The sequence below is a fragment of the Blennius ocellaris genome (genome assembly GCF_963422515.1).
Source record: "Blennius ocellaris genome assembly, chromosome: 11".
In the NCBI taxonomy this organism is placed as follows: Eukaryota; Metazoa; Chordata; class Actinopteri; order Blenniiformes; family Blenniidae; genus Blennius; species Blennius ocellaris.
Window position 1 is genome coordinate 28,749,133 of NC_137660.1, and position 10,000 is coordinate 28,759,132.

General features: G+C 46.0%; 2 protein-coding genes across 2 annotated transcripts in view; both read right to left on the reverse strand.

Annotated features, from left to right (window-relative positions):
• Positions 1-6,646, reverse strand: part of chka (choline kinase alpha) — a 21,616-nt gene extending 14,970 nt beyond the window's left edge. Inside the window, exons 1-3 of the mRNA XM_080504527.1 lie at positions 6,172-6,646; positions 4,776-4,884; positions 727-780 (exon numbers count right to left, since the gene is read on the reverse strand). Of these exons, the coding sequence (XP_080360653.1) occupies positions 727-780; positions 4,776-4,884; positions 6,172-6,425 (417 nt within the window). The 5' untranslated portion in view covers positions 6,426-6,646. The remainder of the gene's footprint in view (positions 1-726; positions 781-4,775; positions 4,885-6,171) is intronic.
• A 1,584-nt stretch (positions 6,647-8,230) lies between these two features.
• cetp (cholesteryl ester transfer protein, plasma) overlaps positions 8,231-10,000 on the reverse strand; it is a gene marked incomplete at both ends in the record, with an annotated part of 11,712 nt that continues 9,942 nt past the window's right edge. Inside the window, one exon of the mRNA XM_080504813.1 lies at positions 8,231-8,370. Coding sequence (XP_080360939.1) covers positions 8,231-8,370 — 140 coding nt within the window. The remainder of the gene's footprint in view (positions 8,371-10,000) is intronic.

Below are 10,000 nucleotides of genomic sequence, written 5' to 3' on the forward strand. Positions count from 1 at the left end.
GTCTCTGGGAGCGACTGGAGAACTGAGAGAGCCTGAAGCTCTGCGAGACGCGTTATGTCATCGTTATTGGGTTATAAAGGGTGAAAAGGAGGGAAAACAAACAGGCGAAATGCAAATAAAAGAAGGTCATGGATCGATAGCGTGACCCAGAACGTCATGCAGCCATGCAGTGTTAGAGAGGAAACAGACCGGTTCAATCAATGGTGAGCTCCACTTCAAAAACCCTTCAGTGTTTACCCCCCCCCCCCCCGGAAGAACTCCAAGAGACTTCATGGAAGACCCCTAAGAGAACCATGGAAGACCCCCTTGGAAGACTCCTAGGAGACTCCCTAAGGTACTCCCTTGGAGGCCTTGGGAGACCCCTCGAAGAATCCTGGGAGGCTCCTACCAGACCCCTAAGGGACTCCCTTGGAGACCTTCCTGGACGACTCTTTGCGAGACCCCCTGGAAGACCTCTGAGGAAACCCCTTGGGAGAATCCTAGGAGACCCCTGGAAGACCTTCCTGGACGACCCTTTGCGAGACCCCCTGGAAGATCTCTGGGGAAACCCCTTGGGAGAATCCTAGGATACTCCTGCAAGAACCCGTGAAGGACCCCCCACCCACCACCACCACCCGGTACCCGAGATGAGGCTTTGGGGAACCCCCCCCCCCAGACATCCGCGAGGCTCTGACACACAACAAGGCGTCCGGTGGACCAACATCACACTCATCCTCAGTTACTTACTTGGAAGAGATTTTCTTTGTTGGACTCTTGAGAATCCCCTTTATTACAGGACATCTATCAACAAGAGAAAAGGGAAACAACTCTCCATGAGTACAGGCGAAGTCGTCCACATGAGTCAAACATCACAGCCCGGGGTCCGCGGTGGCGGCGGCGGCGGCGTTGGGACCGAGCGCCGCGCTCCACCTCTCAACGTGTGGGGACCCCTAGTGGCCATTCAGAGTATGACGGCTATTTAGCAGAGGCCGCGAAAGCAACTATTAATGTCAGTATTCATTTTGTGTCGTCGTCGTAGATTAATAAACGATCCAAATTAATTCACCACCAAACCAAACGCTTCAATCATCTGGTGATAATCTGGAATATATATAATCTATAATCTCATTGAGCAGCTGGAGCGGCTTTAGCGCGACGAAGTCGTTTAAGTGATTTTAACCGTTTATGACGTTGCTGCTCTTTTCTGGGGGTTTCCGTTCAACACGACGACGTTTTTAAAGTGAAAACGGGAAAAGTTTGTCAGGTTTTGGGTCCGTTGCCACGACAACGGTGCTCAGAGTCGCTGAAAATGCAACTTTTTGAAAACGGTTCCCAAGGTGGAACTTCTCGAAAAATGTGCCGACGTCGTCAAAATGGGGGAAAATGCAACTTTCTATTCAAGTTTATAGTTAAAAAAAAGTACCCTTTTTATATTAGCCCTTTTTATTAGCCTTTAATATTAGCGTTTTTTAATGATCGTTTTTATTATTAGCCATTTTCAAACTAGTTTATCATCAGTTTCTAATTATAATTTTTTTAATGTTAGCAGTTTTTTTAATTATTATCTTTTATTATCCGTTTTTATTATCTTTTTTTTATTTCTCAGTATTTTATTTCATTTTTTAATCATAATTTTTTTAATACTAGTTTTTATTAGCCACGTTTTTTATGATCAGTTTTTAAATATTAGCATTTTTTTTTTTTTAAATGATCAGTTTTTTATTAGCATTTTTTTTAAATTATGACCAGTTTTTTGTTTTATTACTTGGTCATTTTAGTTAGTTTTTTTTTTCAGGCTGGACATTCCACCCGTTTTCTTTTCCAGAGGTTTTTAAACATTTGATTCATTTAAGGTGGTCGACCATTTTTGCATTTCCGAAAAAAATGGATCCCGAGGAGGAACTTCGTGAAAACCCTCGCGCTCCGTCTCCATGGAGACGGCGGTAACGCCGCCCCAGCGCCCCTCGGCCGCAGTCGACGCTCGTTCTGCACGCGCTCAGCAGACAGACAATCAGACCAACTGCCGTCGCCGTAGAAACGGACATCGTTTTCTGAACTTCTGTTAACAGTTTCGTTGGACCGTTCCCTTGTTTGCGGAGGACTCGTACGGAATCGCAGTTTCATTTCAAGTGGAACAAAGGAGAGCGGCAGAGTTTGAAGCCGGGACGCCTGAACGAGAGACAGATGTTGGGAGTCGCACATTAAACGAGACGACGTGGAGCTCGTTGAGGAAATTCCTGCTGGAAACCAGCGCTTGGAGGTCCTGGGTGCAGCGAGGAACCGACGCCGTCTGGGAGGCATTATGGGAGGCCACGCCCCTGCATGGCTATTCATTAAAAAAATAAAAACTTTATTTGTATCTAATTATAGACGAGCGGGTGTGCTTGGTGTTCCAGTGTTCCAGGTGTTCTGGGTGTTCCAGTGTTCTGGGTGTTCTAGTATTCAGGATGTTCCAGTGATCTAGGTGTTCCATTGTTTTGGGTGTTCTAGGTGTATTAGGTGTTCCGGGTGTTCCAGGTGTTCCGGGTCTTCCAGGTGTTCCAGTGTTCAGGATGTTCCGGGTCTTCTGGGTGTTCCAGTGTTCTAGGTATATTAGGTGTTCCGGGTGTTCCAGTGTTCTGGGTGTATTAGGTGTTCCAGTGTTCCGGGTGTTCCAGTGTTCTGGGTGTTCCAGTGTTCCATTGTTTTGGGTGTTCTAGGTGTATTAGGTGTTCCAGTGTTCTAGGTGTTCCAGTGTTCCGGGTTTTCTGGGTGTTCCAGGTGTTCTAGGTTTTCTGGGTGTTCTAGGTTTTCTGGGTGTTCAGGATGTTCCGTTCCCTCCAGAAGGTTTGTCTCGGGGTCGTTGGTTCTAGAAGGTCAGGGGGTGCGAGCGGATCAGAAACTCGCCGTCCGTCCTCTGGTGGAAACATTCCTCCATTGCCGAGAGACGGGACGTCTCCGGGGTTTAATCATTAGTCCCCCCGACGTCTCCGTCCCTTAATCATATTAGCTTTTTGATTAAAGCGGCGGCTGCAGTTACCGTGGCGACGAGCGGCTCTTCACCCTGGTAGTAAAACCTTATGGCCCATTAGCGGCCGGTTAATAACTAATGTGAGACTCGTCCTGTCCTCCCGTGTCTTCCGGTGAAGGACAGACTGACCGTCCTCTTGCATCAGGCTGCGTGAGTCTTTATTCACTTGTTCATCTTTATTCTCCACTTTCTCTTCGTTCATACACTGAACCTCAACGACTTTATAGACGTCCATCTTCCTTGTTCTCTATAGTGCAGTCTGTCCTCTAATCCAGTCTGTCCTTTATCTAGTCTGTCCTCCAATCCAGTCTGTACTTTATCTAAACTGTCCTCTAATCCAGTCTCATTTATCTAGTCTGTCCTCTAAACTAGTCTGTCCTCTAATCCAGTCTCATTTATCTAGTCTGTCCTCTAATCTAGTCAGTCCTTTGTCTTAGTATAGTCTGCCCTTTAGTTTGTTCTCTAATCCAGTCTGTTCTTTAATTTAGTCTGTCCTTTATCTAGTCCGTCATCTAATCCAGTCTGTCCTCTATCTTAGTATAGTCTGTCCTTTAGTTTGTTCTCTAATCCAGTCTGTTCTTTAATTTAGTCTGTCCTTTATCTAGTCCGTCATCTAATCCAGTCTGTCCTCTATCTTAGTATAGTCTGTCCGTGAATCTAGTATAGTCTGTCCTCTAATCTAGCCTTTCCTTTAATCCAGTCTGTCCTGTTGTTTGTCCGTTAATCTAGTCTTCTCATTTGGTATAGTCTGTCCTCTAATCTAGTCTGTCCTTTAATCCAGTATAGTCTGTCTTCTAATCAAGCCTTTCCTTTAATCCAGTCTGTCCTTTAGTTGTCCGTTAATCTAATCTTCTAATCCAGTATAGTCTGTCCTAAAATTGAGTTGACTCTGTCCTCTTATCCAGTCTGTCCTCTGATCTAATCCCGACTGTCCTCCGATGTCTTCGTTCTGTCCCGTAGAAGGTTTATTCTGTAGGACATCGTTTAATCCTGTGAAACGAGATCGTGTCTCTCCACGTTCTGAAAAGCGAGACGTCGAAACGCGGCGGAACATTTAAAAAAATTAATAAATCTGGGATTAGGCGAGACTACGGAGTCGCCGGCTCTGTAATGTCCGTCGGGGGACGAGCTCCACAACCCCCCCCCCCCCCCCCACCCCCCTCTCCCTCCCATCCCCCCACATCCCTCCCCCCCCCCCGGACTCTGCAGCAACGGAGGTTAAATATTTTGTTTTGTGTTTTTTCTGTTCATATTAGGCTGAGATTTCAGAGATCTCATACTGTACCGTGAGTTTTGGAGGCGGGTTCACCTGGGAACAAGAGTGCCCAAGGAAGGCACGCTCCTTTGGGAAGCCTACGGCAAAGAACACATGCATGTACAGCCATGGGGGTACATCACCATGTACAACAATGGCTAACACGCACACACACACTCACTCACACGCACACACTCTCACACACACTCTAGCGTGACGGCATAACTGCACATGCATGCACACACTAATATAAACAAATAGCCTGTGTACACACACACACACACACACGCACGCACGCACACACACGCACGAGGTGCTACTGTAACATGGGTTCAGCCCAAATCCCCCAACAAGTGATTTGTACTGCTTTTATCTGTGTGTCATAAAGCAAAACTTACCCTCATCAAAGGCTAACGTCAACATGAAAGGGGGAGGGGGTGGAGGAGGAGGAGGGGGGGGGGAGGGGGGAGGGGGGGTTGTTTACAGTTTGTGAGGGGAAATAAAGCAGAGATAGGTGATGTGGCCCCCCACCTGCAGGATGGCCCCGTAGAGGCGCAGCAGGACGCTCCTCGGCTCGTCCCCAACGCCGTCCACACCGTCAGGGAGGCTGCACAGGAACAGCTTGTTGCTCAGACCCCCCCTGCAGGACGCACACACACATTTTTATTTAACATGCAAACAACAACAGATCATGAGCCCTCGAGTCACACGCTTTGTTTTTCCCGGTGTTTTGGTTGTAAATGTCTCCGTTTGAGGTTCTGGTGTCTGATGGCAGCAGATCGTCTCCCCGGTGGAAGACGAGTCCCTTTGCCACAGTTTTCCAGTCTCATCGTGTTCGTTTTCGGTGTGAACGTCGGTCCCGATGGAGGTTGTTTTCTGGTCGTAGCTAAATGTCTCTTGGTGTGTCTCACAGTGTCTATTTTCTGTCTCCGTGTCCTTTTCTTGGGAACACGTCTCTGAGGTTGTCTTCTGTCTTTTTCTTGTATTTTTGTGATCATTCTGTGCCAATTTGTGGTCATTATGTGTTTATTTGTGGTCATTATGTGTTTATTTGTGGTCCATTTGCGGTCATTTTAGGTCCGTTTGCAGTCATTTTGCTTCTATTTGCGGCCATTTTGCTTCCATTTCTGGTAATTCTGCTTCCATTTCTGGTAATTCTGCTTCCATTTACAGTCATTCTGCTTCCATTTACCGTCGTTTTGCTTCTATTTGCGGTCATTCTGCTTCCATTTACCGTCGTTTTGCTTCCATTTACAGTCGTTTTGCTTCCATTTACAGTCGTTTTGCTTCCATTTACAGTCGTTTTGCTTCCATTTACAGTCATTCTGCTAACATTTACAGTCATTCTGCTTCCATTTACAGTCGTTTTGCTTCCATTTACAGTCGTTTTGCTTCCATTTACCGTCATTTTGCTTCCATTTACAGTCATTTTGCTTCCATTTACAGTCGTTTTGCTAACATTTACAGTCATTTTGCTTCCATTTACAGTCATTTTGCTTCCATTTGCTGTCATTTTGCTTCCATTTACAGTCGTTTTGCTTCCATTTCCTGTCGTTTTGCTAACATTTCCTGTCGTTTTGCTAACATTTCCTGTCGTTTTACGTCTATTTGCGGTCATTTTGCTAACATTTACGGTCGTTTTGCTTCCATTTACGGTCATTTTGCTTCCATTTACGGTCATTTTGCTTCCATTTACGGTCATTTTGCTTCCATTTACGGTCATTTTGCTTCTATTCGCGGTCGTTTGAGGTGAAACGACTCAAATCCCGCCCTGAAATAAAGGCGTGAAGACAAACTAGTTTCTTGTTTCGGGATCGTCGCGTCACGCCGGAGGACCGCAGACCGAGAAAAGACGGATAAAGACCGACGGTCCGGTCGGGATCCGGCCGGACGAGGCGTGTCCCCGCACGGACGAGCCGGCTCCTACCTGATGATGGAGATGTGGAAGTCCTCCGGGGCCAGGCGCTTCCAGGCTCCGTGGAGGAACTCCCGGCACCACAGGTAGGCCTTGACCCGGGTATCCGGGTCGGGCTGGTCGGCCCGGACCAGCGCCTCCTTGTCCTCCTCCTCCTCCTCCTCCCCGCGGGTGTGCGGCTGCACCTGCAGGGCGTTCTCCGTCACCAGCAGCCCCAGAGACATGGAGGGCGAGTTGGACACCCCGTTGATGAATTTGGTCTTCATGGTGAAGAAGGCGGCGGGCGGATAGACGCTGCTGCTCCTCCTCTCGGTCCCTGGGGGTGTGTGTGTGTGTGTGTGTGTGCGTGTGAGCGGCCCGGCGGGGGGGATGCTCGGCTTCTCCCGCTGCTGGGTGGAGCTGGATGTCTGGAGGCGGATGGAGACGGGCGGAGACAAGCTGCGACAGGATGAGACAGGATGAGACAAGCGGCTGTTGTGTCCTTGGAGCCCTGGCAGAGAATGAATGCGGCGTGAGGGACGTGCGGGCACTTAAAGAGGAGGCGGGGTCACGTGACGCGGCCCCGCAGCCCCCAGTGCCGCTCTGATTGGCTGGCCCGGACACTGCCCCGCCAGGACCACAACAAACCCCGAGGTGCCTTCAGGGACCGCCGAAAAAAACGGACACTCGCAGATGCCTTTGAAGGACCGACAAATAGAGACACAACAAGACTACAATAAGACACAACATTACTACGATATGACACAACATGACTACAATGAGAAAAAACATGACTACAATAAGACACAACATTACTACAATATGACACAACATGACTACAATGAGAAAAAACATGACTACAATAAGACACAACATGACAACAGAGACACAACATCACTACAATAAGACACAACATGATAACAGAGACACAACATGACTACAATAAGACACAACATCACTACAATAAAACACAACATGACAGCAGAGACACAACATGACTACAATAAAACACAACATGACTACAATAAGAAACAACACGACTACAACAAGACACAACATCACTACAATAAAACACAACATGACTACAATAAGACAGAACATGACTACAACAAGACACAACAAGACTACAATGAGACACAACATGACAACAGAGACACAACATGACTACAATAAGACACAACATGACTACAATAAGAAACAACATGACTACAATAAGACACAATATTACTACAATAAGACACAACATGACTACAATAAGACACAACATGACTACAACAAGACTACAATGAGACACAACATGACAACAGAGACACAACATGACTACAATAAGACACAACATGACTACAACAAGACTACAATAAGACACAACAGGACTACAATAAGACACAACAAGACTACAATAAGACACAACAGGACTACAATAAGACACAACACGACGACAATAAGACACAACATGACCACAATAAAACACAACATGGCTACAATAAGAAACAACATGACTACAATAAGACACAACATGACTACAATAAGACACAACACGACGACAATAAGACACAACATGACTACAATAAAACACAACATGACTACAATAAGACACAACAAGACTACAATGAGACTCAACATGACAACAGAGACACAACATGACTACAATAAGACACAACATGACTACAACAAGACACAAGACTACAGTAAGACACAACATGACTACAATCAAACACAACATGACAACAGAGACACAACATGACCACAGATACACAATATGACTACAATAAGACACAGCATGACTACAACACGACTACAATGAGACACAACATGTCAACAGAGACACAACATGACACAAATTATACAGCATTTCTGATCTATTTCAAGTATTTTTCACAATGAAACACGACAATGTGATATTATATGTTTACGTTTTATTTTGTACTGTCTGTCCAATAAGACATCACAATAAGAAAGGGTGGGGACACGACTGCTGATGATCCAGTTTTATTGGACTCTGAGGACAAAACCCCTGGTTTTTTTCTGGACGATTCCCAAGAAAGTAAGGTAGAAGAGTGAAGTACTTTGCGGCGGAGGAGGCGGGGGACTTTTATGTCTCGGCTTTCTGCTGAGTCCTCGTCTTCTCGTCCGTCTCATTAGGGAAATGGACCCAGGGGACACCGTGTCTCTGGACGCAGACGTAAGTCACTCCCTCGTCCCCTCGTCCCCTCGCCTGGGACAAACATCCGTCTGCAGGACGACAAGGACGGCACGGATTAGATTAACACCCCCCTAAACGCGTCCCCGCACGGACGTCACAACCACGTCTTCGTATCGGCCTTATCGCCGCGGCGATATCAAACAGCGTCCTCAGATCGGGACGTCTGCTGCTGCTCAAAGGCACAAACGTGGAGTTGAACCGTCACGCGGCAGCCGCCTGCCAAACACTGCACACCGTGGTACTTTAACACAACGGAGAACCTCCTGGTTTAAGAACATCTGTGTTTCTGGGGAGACGTGTGTGTGTGTGTGTGTGTGTGTGTGTGTGCGTGTGTGTGTGTGTGTGTGTGTGTGTGTGTGTCTGAGAGTGAAAAGAATGCAAACTCATTGCTTGCAGCTCCGACTGGGGGAAGGGGCAGCAGTCAGAGGCTTGAGGGGTGTGTGTGTGTGTGTGTGTGTGTGTGTGTGTGTGTGTGTGTGTGTGTGTGTGTGTGTGTGTGTGTGTGTGTGTGTGTGTGCACGCCCTTTCTTTCCTCCATTATCCAGCCGAGGAGCAGCAGCAGGAGGGAAGAGGAGAAACATGAAGCATCAGATTCTGCTTCGCTGCTAAACTGTGAGAAGTTTGGTCAAACTGAGAGGAAGAGGAAGAGGAGGAAGAGGAAGAGGAGCCCTGCAGGGTGGCCTTGGTTCCCACCACACACACACACACAAACACACACACACACACGCACTGAGGCCGAGGCCACGGTGAGAATGCAGAGCAGAGGAATGTCAATACAAAAGGTCTGTAAGGCTCAGCCGGGAGTTTCTGCCTGTTTACAGTGAAGTGACACACACACAGACACACACACACACACGCACACACAGACACACACACATACCAACCCACACACACGAGCGTAACACACAGAAACACAAACATGCATCAACACACACACACAGTTTCCTGCTGACGCTTGAATGTAAAAACACCTAAACTGAGTAAATGCGAGACGTGAAATAAATAAATAAATAAATAAATAAATAAATAAATAAATAAAGTCTGACCTGCCATTAGACTTAAAATATAGACAATAAGCAGTAACTTCAGTTCAGCGCCACGTTCACACCAGCTCATGAACCTTAACCTGTTTATTTTTGTTTTCACAAACTGGCACAGAAAATGTCTACAATCTCAAAATAAACCCAATGAAACCTTCAAAACGCCTCCCGCTGTTGCATTCTGGGTGTTTTTTTTTTTTTTTTTTTTACAAACTTCCCCTAAGGCTGAGGAGGTGGAGAGGCTGACAGCGCCATCTGGTGGCCGCTCAGCATTATGCCCCGCCCCCCTACACCGCCACCTCCACCCTCCTCCACCCCCCACCGGAAACACAAGCTCTTCCAAAACTCATTACAACAATTAAACCAAGAAATGTATTATTATTATTATTATTATTATTATTATAAATCTAGGCTCAGAGCCTATTTATTCAGACTGGCTTTTAATACTCAGCAATATTTAATTTAATTTAATTTAATTTAATTTAATTTAATTTAATTTAATTTAATTTAATTTAATTTTATTTTATTTTATTTTATTTTATTTTATTTTATTTTATTTCATTTCATTTCGTTTTATTTAATTTTATTGTTGATATCTATATATATTTTATATATAGAT